The 17,364-nt window shown below is 29.1% G+C and overlaps 1 protein-coding gene across 4 annotated transcripts in view; it reads right to left on the bottom strand.

The window, feature by feature from the left end:
* The window catches only part of LOC136989777 (uncharacterized), a 72,597-nt gene that overhangs the window by 18,880 nt on the left and 36,353 nt on the right, over window positions 1–17,364 (bottom strand). For 3 of the 4 annotated variants that reach the window (XM_067288041.1, XM_067288042.1, XM_067288044.1), the window contains 9 exons: window positions 16,256–16,599; window positions 13,353–13,460; window positions 13,117–13,188; window positions 12,339–12,557; window positions 12,191–12,259; window positions 10,436–10,527; window positions 10,181–10,364; window positions 8,397–9,953; window positions 1,696–2,452 (listed from right to left, as the gene is read on the bottom strand). In XM_067288041.1, coding sequence (XP_067144142.1) covers window positions 1,696–2,452; window positions 8,397–9,953; window positions 10,181–10,364; window positions 10,436–10,527; window positions 12,191–12,259; window positions 12,339–12,557; window positions 13,117–13,188; window positions 13,353–13,460; window positions 16,256–16,599 — 3,402 coding nt within the window. The remainder of the gene's footprint in view (window positions 1–1,695; window positions 2,453–8,396; window positions 9,954–10,180; window positions 10,365–10,435; window positions 10,528–12,190; window positions 12,260–12,338; window positions 12,558–13,116; window positions 13,189–13,352; window positions 13,461–16,255; window positions 16,600–17,364) is intronic. The other variant, XM_067288043.1, reaches the window with a different exon arrangement.

Below are 17,364 nucleotides of genomic sequence, written 5' to 3'. Positions count from 1 at the left end.
TATGAGGATTGTTTTCTAAACATAACAGTTTCTGGAAATATGTCACATGTTTTTATAATGACATTTAATTTTCAGTATATCAAAAATTTATAACTTAAAAAACAAAAAATTAATTGCTGGCTCAGTTGCTAGCTATGTCAAAGTATATTAAACATTTTAAAATAATTTCAATTTTAAAGAGAAGATCCTAACTTTTAATAGAACTTATCAAATTCTTTTAAGAACTGTGCAATCTTTGCAAGCCAATCATGTGACAGTTATTCAAAATGGCAGACAACTGTACTAATTCTTGCATAGAACAGCAAGTTGTGAAGTTTCTCATGAAAGAAGGCATAAAACCTGCAAATAGTCACAGAAGACTTCAAAGCACATACAAAAATGAAACACTCAGCCACAGCAACACTTAAAATGTTTACACCATTCAAATGGTGTAAACATTTTAAAGATGGTGAGAGGCCCATGAATGACAATTCTAGCTGTGATGTTTCAAGCACATGCTGGATGTTCAAGTTATTCTTGTGAACATCCAGCATGTGGAATGTCTGATCCTAGATAATCATTATGAAACTGTACAAGAGACAAATCTTTCTGTGAGGATAGTGAACACAATCATTCATAAACATGTGCATTTTTGAAAAGTTAGTGCATGCTAGTTACCAAGCCAGCTTTCTGCATTTGACTGGCACAGAAGAGTTGAAGGAGTATTTTGACAGCAAAGGCCGGAATTTTCTAGATCACATCATTACAAGTGACAAACATGGATGTATCACTTCACTCTGGAATCAAAATAAGCTTTAAAGCAGTGGAAGCACGTGGACTCACCACCACCCAAAAATGTGAACAACTGTAGGCAAAGTGATGATATGTGTTTTCTGGGACAAACATGACATTATTCATGTGACTTTTTTTCTCAGTTAGATTTGAAGTTCTTCAAATAAACCAAATGATTGCTTTAATTAATCAAGCTATTTTCTGCTACTATTAATAATTAGATATTAAATAATTTGAGTAATTTGGTATTAGAGATAAACATTAGGCATCATCTATTATAAAAATTAATAATTATAATAATTTAATATTTATTAAATAAGTTTTAAAACAGTCTGGAAGAAAAAAATCAATCTAGAATGGGATTCAAACCTGCAAGCTCTGCTTTCTGTGCAGTGCACTGCCAGTGATGCCACCTGGACCCCCAGTGATTCTTTGCTTCCAGACAAATTTAAATCTTGATATAACCATGCACGGTTACTCACGGCACTGACTTGGTACAACTCCTATGTCCATGGCCTATATACTCATCCACTATGTCACTCAGCCAGCCATCATTTTACCCTGGCATAGTATGTGTATATATATATATATATATATACACATATACACACAACATTCTATCTTATTTCATCAAAATACAAGATACAAGTTAGAGTAACCTTCTACATGTTAAATCAGAAAATAAATTTTTTGTGATCTGCTTAAATTTAATATCTTATATTTAGAAGACAAGTTAACATTCATTAATAAATTAATGAATATCTACAAATCATAAATTGTAGTTATTAATTTATTTAGATGACATCTATGCAATACATAATCTTAGCACTGTTCACTTCAAACTATCTTAATTATACTAAATAAAAACAAATTCATAACAATGAATTTAGCTTCCATTTAAATTATTAAAAAATAATAATTTACCTGTCTGAACTGCATGTGATAACAGTATGTGTTTATTCAGTCTCTCTTTCCCATGAACATAAACAGAACAAACTGAGCATTGCAAGTGAGGACCTGGTTGTTCTTGTAAATGACGCTGTTTAACATGAGTTCGAAGACGACTTGGACGGGAAGTACAATAACTACAGTAACGACAAACGTATGTCTGCATTCGATGAACACTTTTCATGTGCTTATGATGAGTGACAAAATCTTCCGATGCACAGGAACATATACTACAATAAAAAGAATTCCCTAATTCGGTGACTGCTGACTCGGGTACAAGTCTCACAATCTTTTCGTGAGAAGAAGGATAATGTTCTCGAACTTCACACAATGTCTTCAGAGTGACTTCACAGAATCGGCAAGCAGAATTTAAAGTTGTATCTTCTGTTACGTCTGACGGTACACAAACAAACACAATATTTTCACTAAATTCCGCTTTCCAACTCTGTACAGCCAATTCATGAACGACATGATAATGTTTTTCCAAATCAACAGGAAAACGAAGTGTATATTTTCCCCGGCAAAACAAACACTGCAAAGTTGGATCGTTGGGTGAATACACTTGACGAAACAGATACATTCCAATTAATTTTTCAGCATTTTCTGCTTCACCCAAAGGCAATTCACTTTCAACTAGTTGTATGGTGTTTGGTAATTTCAGTGTTCCGGAATCATCAATATCTAAAGTACATTCTTCCAATAAAGGACGAGTATCAGCCTTTTTCTTGGATGTCTGCAATGACAAAAACATACACATAAAAAAAACTTATAATTTAAACAATTATTATATTAAATAAATTTTGACTCCAATAGTTATTTTCATTAAATATTTATGAATTATAATTATAAATTATTATTGTAATTTTTTGCAGTTGAGATAAATTAACAAAAATAGATTTAAATGCTTTCAAGTTTATAATAGTATTTAATGTTCTACTGTTTAATAGTTTCCTTGCTATTGACAATCTCACTTTACACATTTTCTGCTATATCTCTTTCAGGTCTGATGGAACTCAAGTCTCAAATTCTTTAACTAATTTTAGAAACACTTCTAGAACCTGTCAGGACTGGTAAGCCATGTGCTAAGTTAGTTTTCTGTTTTCTCAGCAGGTGGCAGGAAGATATATAATTTACATTTTCCTTAGTTTGTTTCAATAGTGTATAAATGGCTACCTACTTACAGAAGTTTTTTTATACTAGTTGGATCATTTGTTAATAAATGGGTAAAGATATTTTTATTTTGATTGGTATTTTTCTGATTTAAATGTAAACTTTTAGAATGCTAAATATTCTTTCAACTGAGTTATTTACTGAAAACACTGATGTTTATTTTTTCAGACTCATGTTTAAAGCTTACAAAACAAGCATTAAATGTGATGTCATTTCCTGTTTAGCAAAAAAGAAGTCTCTGTAGATTAAACTCTTCTGTCATTAAATACGAAAAAATAAAAATTTCATATAACAACATTAACAGTTTAGTCTACAGTCTATTTTTTGCTAAACAGGAAATGGCATCATGTTTAAAACTGCTTTTTATAACTTTTGCCACTCAGAGATGTGGAACCTCTAAAAAAAACTTATAATGCTAAATACTCAATTTTCAAAGGCCTGTTTTTCAGAAATGCTTGAGAAGTGATTATTATTTGGACAAGTAGCTGTTTGTGTTTAGGGCTATGTACTCACCAAGTTTCATTTGAATTGGAGACCCAAATATCTGACCCTCTCTTTGTTAGCTGTGTTTTCATATTATCCTCACTATTTATCTAATTACAACCCCAAATACAATCAATTTTTTTCACCAATAAAAACAAAATAATTTATACTACAATGCACAGATTTTTGTAATAAAAAATAATTTATTAAAAAGGTAAGTAAGTGATCACACAAACATATTAGAAACCCAGGTTTTAGGAAAATATTTTGCTATTAAGATATGTAATTTATAATTTGTAGAGACTTTGCAACATGTTTCTTTGTTCAATGTGTTAAGATTCTGTAATCAGAATGTCACATCATCACCTTTTTGCTTAATAGATGGAAAGTGTTAAGACATGGAATATACAAACTTGTGCAGCAACTGCATGGAAATTTTTTTACCATTCTTTGCTTAAATACATATGTAATTGTTCTAACATGTGAGGATGGCATTGAGTTATCTTACTTTTCAAAAATCTCCATACATTTTCTATTGGACAAAAGTCTGGGTTTGATGCTTACTAGAAGAGTACATATACATGATTACACTGCAGCCAGACTTTGGTTTTCCCAGCATTGTGCAAATGTGGGCATTGTCATGCTGAAACATAAAAGCTCATTTTGGAAAATTACATTTTGTTTTACATAGATGTTGCCAAAGAATTAGAATGTTGATTTCAAAGTTCACACTACCATTACAGAAAAGAAATCTCAAACACCCTTTGAGCTAATCCATCTCCAAACCATTAGTGACTGTGGCTTATGGAGTTGTCTTGAATATCATGCTAAATTATTAGATTCATCTTTAGTATGAATGATATTCTTGCCTATATTCCCACAGTTTTACATAAAATGTTAATTCATTCAACAATAGTATTTTCTTCCAATCAATATTTTTCCACTTCAGATGAGTTCTAGTCCAAGCTGAATGTCTATGCTTATATGATTCATTTATGAGGTTTTCCTTTAAATTTGTAGAGCCTGTATTTGCATCGTCAGATATATATATATATATATATACATACTCACTGTGCATTCAGATAATAGAATATTTGTCAAAAGGACTGTAGTTGCATAGTACTTAGTAGTAGTTTTCTTCCTAGAGCTTTTCCTGGAAGAGTGGTCTCCCTTTCTCAGAAAAATTTTATGATTTTCTAGATTGTCTGATATATCTGTACATCTATTTGATACTGCATTGGGAGATTCCTTCTTTACACTACTGAATAATAAACTTTCCTGATTGGTTCTGGTACTGCCTTACCTCTTGCCATTTTTCACAGACATTAATATAAAATGCTAAAAGTGACTTGTTTTCATATGCTAGACATGTGACACAAGAAAAACTAAGACTTGCATAGACACAATAAAGTGACAGTTGATTTAAAACACTGGGCAAATTTTCATCCTTTATTCGGTTGGAATGCTTTTTACATTGCGCGTTTCGGGCCGATGCCCCTCTTCAGCCAACATAAAACACAGTTTCCTCAAGATAAAATTAAATTATTAATATAGAAATGGCAAATATCATCATTGGAGAGCAGAACTTGGTTTAACATCAAGATAACAAATACCAAGAAAAGATAAAGTATACAAGTTCTTAACACCAACACTCAGGAGATAACAACCCCCAACAAATGCTGTGCTGTTTGTACACATGTATTTGTAACATGTACAGACAATTTTAAGTTGGCTGAAGAGGAGCATAGGCTTGAAATGCGCAATGTAAAAGGCGTTCCAACCGAATAAAGGATGAAAATTTGCCCAGTGTTTTAAATCAACTGTCACTGCATTGTGTCTACGCAAGAAAGAAAACATAAAACACGGTTTCCTCAAAATAAAAAACTAAGACACTCAGAAAATTCTCTAAAAAGCCTTTCTGAATGAACGTTATTGTAATGCATTACCAAGACACAGCTAAAATATAATATAAAAATCTTGCAATGTATTCTAAACTAAAATAAAATCTAAGGTAATAAGTTATTGGATTGAACTTGTTTATTTACAAAAGAAATTATTCATAGCATTTGGTTCAATATGTGCATAAGAGTTTTTAAGTTTATGCAAATTTCTGAAAGTTTAAATGTTAAATGCAATTCACTGCAAGCAGAGTTGTATGTAAAAATTTTAATTGGAAATTTTTTCTGCTTATCATGGATGCTCAAAAAAATCTCTGCATAAGACAATCACTGTCTTATGCTTACAATTTTTCATTACTGTCACAAAATTACACAGAAACACTTTATTAACATAAATCCACTAAAAATTAAAAAATAAATTTTTTTCCCCAGCTTCCACAGTAGTCTCAATATTATGTGACCAAAAATGAAAGCATGGAAAAAATTGATAGGAAGTGTAACTAAGAATATTTCTAAACATGAGTGCCTCATGCATTTATTTTAGTTGTGTAATATAAAGAATACTGTGAAAGCTGAAGAAAATTTTGTTCTTTTACTTTTTAGTGCATTTATGCAAATAAAGAGTTTCTTTAAAATTTTTTACATTTTTTATTTTTCTATCTTTTAATTTTATATAGATAACAATAAATTATTGAAATTCTTCTTGTTTTAGCATTTAATTGGGGTATGGAAAATTCAGTTACAAAACTTTATTATACAGACAGTATGACCAAAATGGGGCGAGGTTTGCCCCATTTCATGTGTAGCAGATCTGTTATCAGATTTTTACAAATTTTAATTTTTCACTAATTGCTAACATTGTTTGCAAACTGAAAAAAAAAAAAAAAACCCCAAATGTATTGTCATTAGGAATACATACATATGCAAAGTTTCAACTAGATAAGAAATTGGGAAGTGGATGAAAATTGAGTTATTTTATCTGGATAGGCAGAGTTAGTTAATAAGAAGCATACAAAAGGGGAATTTTAATGAATTTAAACTTTTAAATTTTTCTTAACTTGTCAAATTTCTTTTACAATATAAACTAAAAAACTGACTATATATGCAACCAACCCAATAATTAATTTAAATAACAAATAGCCAAACTTTTTAATCAGGCTTAAGCCTAATTAATTATTAATCAATTAATTTACCCTTTCCAGGCAGTTAGACACCAATAGGTGTATATCATGTGACTTTTTCGTTAATCAGTAATGCGAAATACGCCCTTTAGTGTAAATTAAAAAATTAACCAAAAAATTCCATTAATTTGCATTATATTCGAGTTTTCCAGCGATCTTAGCTTTGATTCGCTCTTTTCAAGGTCAACTGACTTTGTTTAAGTCAATAAGTGTTTTGTTACCACTCCTGGGCCATAAATATTTCGGTAAATACATCCCTCTACCATTCTACAGTAAATCTTCACAGTTAACTACACAGTTGGCTGAAAACAATCAAAGGGAAACTCCTTCTAAGGTTTTATTTGGTATCTTCTGTCTTTGTTGACATTGCTTTAACTAATCACAGACTTGTGAAAGGAAAAACTTGCCACAAAAAGGCCCTGCCTCCAACCTTCAAAGTAAAATGTAAACAATCACAATAAATTTACTTTTTAAATAGTTTTTTTAGCTCTAATTAACTAATTTAACGTACAGAGACATTAAATTAGCTAATTCTACAATATTTAGGTGAGTAAATATGTTTTCAAAACTATCTAGCAATAAATAATCCCAGAAAACTACACCCCCCTATAGTAAGTCTATGGAAGATCTTGCTGTTAACTGCTTTAAAATTTTTGTTTCTATGACTATTACACTCTAATTGGAAATTTATATTATGACTGAATCAACTTCGACGAATGAGAGTTTTTTCAGAACCATCTGGTCAGGATTTTCCTGCAAAGAACCAATCCACGTGATTGGAGTCAGAAATAACATAAACGTTAAAAATATTCTTTATTTTAAAGCATAATTCTACTAGTTTTTATGTTATTTGACTCTAATTTGACAAGATGATTTCTTATCAAAAGTTTCCAGCTGAAAAATTTACCGGTAAACTCATTACTTCCGAATATTGCATAATTGCATGAAAAAATTAACTAATCACTTATTATAGTGTATTATTGTATAAAGCAGTGAAAAAATATATAAAATGTGTCAAATATTCACTGTTTGAAGCAGAAATATATGTTGATAAACTTTGATGCCTCACTTTACAATAACAATGGACTCCTCTCCTGGCTAAGTAATTAGAGATGTAGTGTAAATAACGGCAATAACTTCTCCCCCCCCCGCTCTAGCTAGAGAATTGCGGTTTGTTTTGTTTAAAAGAAGACTGATGTATCTATCTAACTAACAGATGTACAAAGTTCAGTGAATCTCTGTAAATTAATTTTTTTTTTCTTTTCTTCATAAACTTCAAATTTTAATATTATTTTAAATGTGAATTAAATAAAAATTAAACATTCATAAACTGTAATATGTTTTTAATCAAACACAAAAAACAGATTGAATATAGCACGATTTTGAAGCGAAATATCACAATTTAAAAAATTATCCAAAAATGCAAAAAATTGCTGCATGATGAATTCCACCTAATTACTTTATGTTATTTTTCGCCAGCTGAGTATTAAATAATTAGGCTAGAGTTACGTTTGTAAGCCACTCTCTCATTAAATTTAACAGAAGATAGCAACTTAACCATCTGTCTGTAGTCAAATTACTTAATTAATTAGCCTGAAATAGTCTGATAAAGATCTAGCTATTTGTTTGATTACATTTCATTATTTCTAAGTTAAATGATAACATTTTCAATCCCAACAATCAAAATTAAAAAGATGTTTTTGATCTTGTGTAAATATATAAAATTCCAAAATTTCATTTGCTGCTTTAAAAGTATCGTGTATTTTTTTTTTACAGAACCATTTCAAAAAATGCTTTTAAACACAACTTATTAAATATGCAATACTTGTATTGCATATTTAATAAGTTTCTGACAAAATAAATATTCACTCATTTATTCTTTTATATTAATATTATTTACAGACAAATTATCCACAAGTATTATGAAAATAAAATTAATATTTACCTCTTTAGATTTTTCTCCTTTATTTATTGCTTCGACTTTGGCTGTTGCACGAGCAATTGCTTTTTGGCGATCACTTCCACTAACTTCTACCATAGTTCCATCAGGCATGACTACAAAAACCCTATTTTTCTTTATTTTAGAAAGATTAGTTTCTTGTTTACGAATCAGAGTTGGAGATTTCACTTTCTTTCTACTAGAAAACTTTTCTGAACTACCTTCTAGAGAAGCTGTGTCAGATTTAGATCCACTCTGACCATCACTGTCAGGATCCTCATCATACATGCTATCATCGTCAACATTTTTCCGTGGCTTTCCTTTTGTTAAATTTCCTGTGGTGTCAACAAGTATATCAATAGCCATTTCTTTTACTGGTGATGCACGACCAGAAAGAATTTTATCATCATCATTTGAGATGATTTTGGAAACTGGTATACCATCTTTATCTACTAATGTTACAATTCTTTCTACTTTGGATCCTTTATCCTTTAATAAAAGTTGTGATTCACTTTTACGAGGTCGACCACGTCCTCTTTTCACTGGAACTAATTTATCATTAACAACTTGAAGTAATGGTGGGTTACCAGTCAGAGGAATTAAATATGGTCTGGGAACTTTTGGTGGTCTTCCAGGTCCTCTTTTTATAGTAAGAGCAGTCGAAAGTAAATCGTTATTATTAGATGTAGAAACAGGTGATTCAGAAGACTGCTCTACTATACTGTTTCCACTTGTTCCTTTATTTGGTTTAAGAACTTCAGTTTCATCAATAGAGATATTTCGAGTATTGGCTCTAGCCTCAGATATATCACTCATCATTTGAAGAATTGCAAGACTTTCTTCCTTGCATTGTTTATTTTTACGTTTACTTGATGGTGATTTTCCAACTGAAGAATTACTGTCTTTATCTTGTTTAGATGATTTGCTTTTCTTTTTAGTTTCAGTAGTAGGTTGTTCACTTTTTTCATGTAATGGTTTCTTTAGAGGTAATTCATCCTCTAGGCTGAAATCATATTCATCATATTTATCTTCTAAGTTTTTCGATTCACTCGATGAACTATTTTCTTTGTCAGAAGAAACTTTTGTAGAAACATTCAACTCATTTTCAGCCTCTTCTACTTCTTTTGATTTTGGCCCTAAAATTACTTTTGGATTTAAATTTGCTTTTTCTAACATGTCAAGTTGTTTCTGTTCTCCCATGACTAGAATATATTTTCCTGGTTCATCGGGTTTTGGTATGTATAATACTGATGTTGTCAACTCGGGACTATCGTCATCTACATCTTGAGCTTTAGTATGATCTATAAATGAGGATTCATCATCCATAACTTCCCATAATTTTTGTTTTGGGCTTTCGACAACAACTCGTTTTTTCTTACCACAAACACTTTTTATTAAATTCATTGCTGCTTGTTTGCTTGTTCGCTTTTTCCTCGTCTCTGACGTAGGAGATGTAGGTGTTTCGGAATCACTCTGCTTTTGAAGTCCCAATGCTTCCAGCAGAGGATCTTTATTGGAACCAAATTCCTGCAACTCTTCCAAATCTGTTTCTGATAAAACAGCCTGAAAAAATTAATGAGTGACTTCATGACAAAACTCTAAATATCTATTGAAATAAAAGTAAATATCTATCAATATAAAAATATTTGCTTTTTGTGAAAAAATAAAATTTATAAAAATGTTGTCATAAAAATTTGATTTCAGATTTTAACTAATTTAACAGAAATAAATTCTTTTGCATTTTAAAAATTTAGGTGATACTTTAAACTTAGTTAAAATAAAGAACTAACTTCATCATCAAGTCTAATTTTTTTTGCCTCCTGATCAGAATCTTCTTCCCATTGACGTTTTTCAGGTAATTGAATTGCTTTTTCAGTCACAGAATCCTCATTCTCCATTTGATTAGATCTTTCAAATTCTTCAATTAGATCACGACTTAAAATATTTTCTTCTGGTTCCCAACAATTTTCAGAACTAAAAACAAAATTAAGCAATTAAATTTAATATTGTAAACATTAAAAATGAATATTTTTTCATCTCCTTACTTAGGATAACCCTTCCATTTAAGTAAATATTCCAAACGACCATTCTGAAATCTTTTTCCTAAAACTTTTTCAACTTGATAAACTCTTTCACCCTAAAATAATAAGATAAAAGTTATTTTTAAGTATAACAAATATAAATAATTTTTATTAAAATAAAAATAATAAGATTTAATAAAAATATTTATCATTCAACTTAAACTGTTGAAACTTCTTGACAAATAATCAGGAAAAATATACTGTGCAGCAGTAAAGTGCTAGCATATAATAAATACCCCAAAAAAAAAAAAAAAACTATTTACTTCTCAAAAACAAAAATAAATTTTATAAAAAGAATATCTATTTCAATAGAACAATTATTATTAGAGATCAGCTTTGGTAGCAATTGATACTTTTTTTCTGCTCAGAGATCAATCATTCCTGATAACATATCTTTACTGGGAGTCTTTCTAAATAAATCCAGTTATGCTACTTTAATGCTATTTTATTTTATTTTTTTTCTTATCTTTTACACACAATTTGTTAAATTTTTCCATATGAAACACATGCATTTTTCCATTTTTTAAATGTACTGTACTCTTGCAACAAAAAGAATTAATGTTCACATACTAATTCCAGTAAACTTCTCAGCACATGGTTGCTAAGTCTATCATCAAAATAAAATATATAGTTAACTCTCAATATATGTACTTATTATATTTGTCAACTTTGACATAAATTATTAATAGGACTGTTAAACTGGTGTAAGTATTATTGCAAAATTTCTCAAAGAAAACAGACTTTCTTTATTGAGCCTCCTCCTTTATTAATAATTTATGTCCAAGTTGACAAATATAATAAGTATTGAAATAAGGACAATAAGGCAATAATAATTACTCAATATATGTAGTTTCAGTTAATGCAAGTTTGTTCTGAAAAAGTTCAATATTGACAGCTCAACAGAGTTCAGAGCTGGCAATACACTAAACCAATTCCTTTCCTTTATTCCTGCTTCATGTTACTATGCAAATTTTTTTCTTAGTGCAGTGTGCTTATTCATATACTTTAACTTCTATTTTCATATAATTTCTGCAAACATTTGTTTTTACAGAAAACTCTACAAAGAAAAAACTGCACAGAAAAGATATAAAGTAGATAAAGATTCAATCATCATTACTATATTTAAATATGCACATAAAACAGTTGATGTTATGATCATATCATCATATAACAATACTGAAGCTGAAAAATACAATGATATACATACTGGTTCACTATAATATTAACTTAAAGGTAAATTAAAATAGTAACAAAGTAATCATAATAAAAATACAACAAATAGTATATTAAAGTAGTAAAAGAAGAAATGTAAGTAGTAGTAGAAATGGTTCACTTAATTGTTCATTCTTTTTCATTTCTTTGTCTTATATGTGTTAACAAAAAAATTTTTTTTTTTTAATTTGCTACTTTCAAAACACTTTTCAGTTTTCACTACTTTTTCAGTTTTCTGTGGCTACAAAATCTGATCTCCATTTATATCACTTTTAAAGAAAATAAAAGTAACTCTATACAAATATTTAAAATCATTCACTCTTCATTTTTAAATTTGTAATTCTCCATTCAAAAATACTATATCTTTTTAATGTAGTAGTTATCATATTAGAAAATTTTATTTAAAAAATTAATATTCTAATTAGCTGACTGGTTCCTTGGTTTAAAAAGTTTATATTTCAAAATATAAGAAAATTATATTCATTATTAGTATATAAAAATTCTTACAGAAATCATTTCACATTCCTTAAGAAGACATTTCTTTTTAGGACTATTAGGTCTGGCATGTTTTTCATCCTAATTAACACAACATTAATTATCGGTCAATATAACAAATTTAAACAACAATAAGAAAAAAGTAAAGAGGATCACAAACCAAACAGGTTTGGCATTCTCCACAATCTTCAATTCTTAAACATCCTGGACACTCTCCACATCCAAAACCTTTCTTTTTTGCTTGATCAGAGAGTAAATCATCATCATCTATATGTAATGGTAGAGGTGAAGGAGTTTGCATGGTTATGGCTGATAATGGAGTAGTTGATGATGTCACAGGTGTTGATGGTGATGATGATAGTGGAGTTTTTCGTGTTTTCTGAGGCAAAAAAATAAATAAATATATAATTTGTAAGATAATTTCTTCTAATATTACTTAAATTCAAAGTTTTATTGAAAACTGTTGATTATATCACAATTGCTCAATGCAATTTTTAGAAATAAAATTATTTTAAATATCAATTAACACAAATAACTAATTACTTTTAATTAAATCATCATTTAAATACTGTGTCTAGAGGTTTACATGATCAAATGTTTTACAGGCATTTTTACCTCAACTTCAAGTGGTTTATTAAATAAAATTCAAATAAAAAAAAGAAGTCCTTAAAAACATTCCAGAAATATTTTTAAAGGCTCTTCTTTCTTCTTAATTTTAATTTAATTTTTTTGAGATAACTTGAAGGTGAGATATAATGTTTCAAAAAACATTTAATCTCGTATAAACCTCAAGAATTCTAAATATTTTGTATTTTGTTACCACTTGTTTTACAATGGAGTCATATGCTACTAAAAAAATAACTCAAACATTAAAAATAAAAAATTATATATATTACTTTTAAAAACACTATTCTTAAAATATACCATAAATATTTTACCAAGTTTTTTATACAAATTTTCAGTCGACATTTCTTCTTTATTCTGTTTGGACCACCAAAACGGGGTTTATCCTATTAATATAATTTAAAATTGTATAATTAATTTATACCAATTCTAGAATAACAATGTTTACATTATTTAATAAATTATTTTCATACCATATATAGATATGTCTTTAATATCAACATAAAAAATATGTAAGTATTTCAAAATTTTTGTATAATTTTTTACTTACTCGACAATGACTACATTCTCCGCAATCACTTTCTCTTAAACATGCTTCACATTTTCCACAATTTATTACCTTTGGTCTAACTTTCTTTGGTGGTTCATTGTTAGTTTTCTATCATCATAAATAAGAAATTTATATAATTTTTTGTTTGCTAAATCAAAATCTTTCAAAAATGTATTTTTACAAAAATTATAATGATTTCATATTATAATAATATTTAATACACTTTTTACATAAAAAAGTAAAATATTTTTAATTTCTTGATTCAAATTTAATTTTACTTTTTTAAAAGAAAAACTCAGTACGATAATCAACGAAATTTGTTTCAAAATCTGAATTTTGACATTTGTGAAATTATTTTTTCTGTTAAACATTTAATAAATTTATAGGTACCAATATGAACTTTTAACAATCAATTTTACAAAGTTTAAATTTTATGAGATGATCACTCAATTTCAATAAAATGCAGGTGAGAAATATTAACATTTTCACAAATGACAAACAGACATTAGCGTATCACAATGTAATAAAATTTGGTTAGTAATTTGAAAAAAAGGTTAATATTTTAAGGTGTAATCACCTTAAAACTTAAAACATTAAATTAAAACACAACCATAATTAGTTTTATCCACCAGTTTAATTGAAATTCTAAATAAATTAAATATTTATTAAACTACCTCAATGTTTGATCTAAATAATAACAAGAGTTATAAATTATATTCATGAGACCTCTTATTCCAGTGGTTCCCAACCTTTTCTAGGATGCAGAACACTTTTGTGAGCAATTTTCTTTAGTGGAACACTTACTTAAGTTAATATGAAATACATAAGCTTGTCATCAGTTATTTTATTAGAATTGAGCAGTTATAATTCAAAATCTCTACTCATATTATTAATGCCAATTCTAAGACAGGAAAAAATATACCTAAATAACTTTAATGGGAAACTTGTGCCTGATGTTTTTTACATATTTCATTCAGTTTTTATCATTGCCTTTATCTTATTCGAAACAGTAGTACACTCCATAAGTACGAGTCGTACATATATATTTAAGTTTATGAAAATTTTATGATTTTAATTTTTTGATATTCGGCGGCTCGAATATGATTGTACACTTTCCAATTTGCGACTAAATCTGCGGAACACCTGGGAGATGCTTACGGAACACCGGTTGGGAACCACTGTCTTATTGTTTAGAGAAAATGCTATACATAAGACATATAAAAATACTTCATATTTGAATATTGTTACAATTGCATGCACCAACAATGCTCCAAATCAAGAATTTCATAATCCAAGATTGAGCTTGTAACTCTAGAATAAGTTTTACTGTTTTTGTGATCTTTATTACCTTGTCAAACATGAAAGCATGATTTTGGCTTATTCTGTTACCATTAAATTGGTCCTCAAATTGGTTTACAAAGTTATGAATAACTCTAATGCATGTATACGTCATCATGAGACTCTAGCTAAGACAGGAATAATTATTCAATTGTCATGCATGCCAAGCAACATGCAGCATGTAATGAATTGTGTCAAGCTGCTTAATCCTTTTTCCTTACAAAATGATATTAGTTATCATTCTAATAATTAAATTCTTGATTACTATGACAGAAAGCTAAACCTATCACAAACAATTTTTGAACTTTATATATTTAATATGAATCACAGTTCAAAATTGTGGAGACAATACCATGTTAGCTCATGTCAGTTGATACCCCACCATCATAAATCACAACTTTGAATGTAAACATCTCAGGTTCTACTGAAGCTAGAATGCTGTGGTTTGTTTGGTTAAACACAGAAACACTTCTTCATAAGGATTATTTTACTTTACATATTCACCTACTTGATCTAACACTGAATTATGAAATCCTCAAACTGAAGGGGAAAGCTGTTACAAGTTAAAGCCAAGAATTTTTTAAAGAATACATGACAGCTCTGGTTTCAACAAAAATGAGAGCTATGGTTAATATAGAGATAGAAAATAACAGTTAACTGGAAATTATAACACCATAAAATAGTAAGCAATTATTTACAAAAAACTTAAAAACTAAAATATTAAAATAATCTTTAATAGTCACTATGAGTTATGATTTTAAAATAACACTTTGATTTATTTATCAATTAGTAACTTCTGTACAGTAATAACTCAGTTTTCATTGATTTTTTCGCAAAAAATTTGTCTCAGTTTTCATCAATTGCCTCGGATTTCATTGGCACGCTCAAGTGACCTTGCTGCTAATTTTTCAAAAACAAAGGGTGACCTATGCATTTTCCGACTCAGTGTGGTGTTATTTTCGCGTTGTGTGAGCATTACCGCGCAATAGCCCATCATTGGCCAATGGTTCCATTCCCCGAACACTGGGAGTTTGATTGTGGGTTCGAGCTTTGTCAGGACAGGCTGGCCACTTGAAATTTTCTAGGTTTTCTCCACATCTGTAACACCTGAATAGGGGCCAGTTACCCTTAAACAGACCTCCCAGAAGGCATTATTCCCTGCGATACAGCCATCGTAAACGCATACAGCTATTATTACACGACAATTACGTCACACTTTACCACGGGGCAATATAGGCTAGAAGCTCATGTCCAACTAGCTTCTACAAGACATTACCCCACATGTCTAGTTAAACAATTCCATTGCTTTTATCTTTATGCTAATTGGTCTATTATATTAATTTCTTATTGTTTTTAGTATTTAATACTATATTAATTCTCTATAAAATGTGTTTTTGGTATGTATTTTGGAGGGTCTAGAATGAATTAATTGGATTTACATTAATTCATACGGAAATAACTGCCTCAGTTTTCGTTGGTTTTGGATGGATTACCAACAAAAACCAAGGTATCACTGTATTACCACATAATTTAAAATTTTAGTAAAATAAAAATATTTATCTTACTTTTAATATGGATCCAGTAAGAACTTTAGTTTTCAATGGCTGTCCTGGTTTTTTTATTAAACCACTTTTTACTTTTTCACCTCGCAGAGCCAAAAATCTAGCTGGTTTTGTTGGTTTTTTATTATTGATAGATTTTGTGTCAGACAAAGGTGTGTCTTTCACATCTGTTTTTAATTCTTTTGTCACTTCTTTCTTTAATAAATTGGTTTTCTTCTTATCATCACTGCCGGTTGATTTTGAATTCTTCAACATAGAACGCAAAACAGATTTTTCAGGTAATTTTTTTAATGCTACAACTGGAAGTCCTCTTCGTAAGGTTAACTGTTTTTGTAATGAAAATGAACCTATAAATATAAATAAATAATAATATTTATTAAGTGATAAACAACCACAAAACTTAAAATTTAAACATTTATCCCATGTAATCATGTTGTTTTTTCTTTTCTATAAGAGAATGCAACTGTAAATTTAGGAAAACCTGACTCAAGGGAATGAATTCAAAACTTGACTAACTTGTGATGATAATGGTACAGTGAAACCTCGCTCAACAAGCATAATTCGTTCCAGAGTCTTACTCGTAATGTGAAACACTCATTAAGCGAAACAATTTTTTCCATAGAAATTAATGTAAAATGCAATAACGTATTCCACGCTGAAAAAATGCTCAAATGTTTTATGTATAACATTTATTTTTAAAAAAAAATTGTACAATATACACTGTTAAAGAGCGTGAATCATCATCATCTTTTCTTCTAGTGCGGAATGAATCATCCTGGAATGAGAATTTGATTTGCAGAAACAAAAAAAAAAAAAAAAAAATCACAGCTAATATGTTTGATAAACACTCCAAACGATATGCCAAATTCTTGGGTTATGTAAAGGCTATAATTAAATATTAGAAATTAATTAATTTGACTAGAGGTAGGCAGTTATGTTTCTATCTCGTATTAAATTTAATAATTATAAATAGTTACTTTTTAATTCAGACATTTCTAAAATTTAATTTGGAATCAGTCATTAAATTTAATGACCCAAGAATTTGGCATATTGTTTGGTGTGTTTGTTATATAAACAGGCTATAGTTGTTGATGTTTATAAGTAATATGTGT

The sequence above is a fragment of the Centruroides vittatus genome, unplaced genomic scaffold, assembly GCF_030686945.1.
Source record: "Centruroides vittatus isolate TY-2023 unplaced genomic scaffold, ASM3068694v2 scaffold_769, whole genome shotgun sequence".
Lineage (NCBI taxonomy): Eukaryota > Metazoa > Arthropoda > Arachnida > Scorpiones > Buthidae > Centruroides > Centruroides vittatus.
Note: the sequence above shows the minus strand (reverse complement) of the source record. Positions and strands in the feature narration are given on the sequence as shown.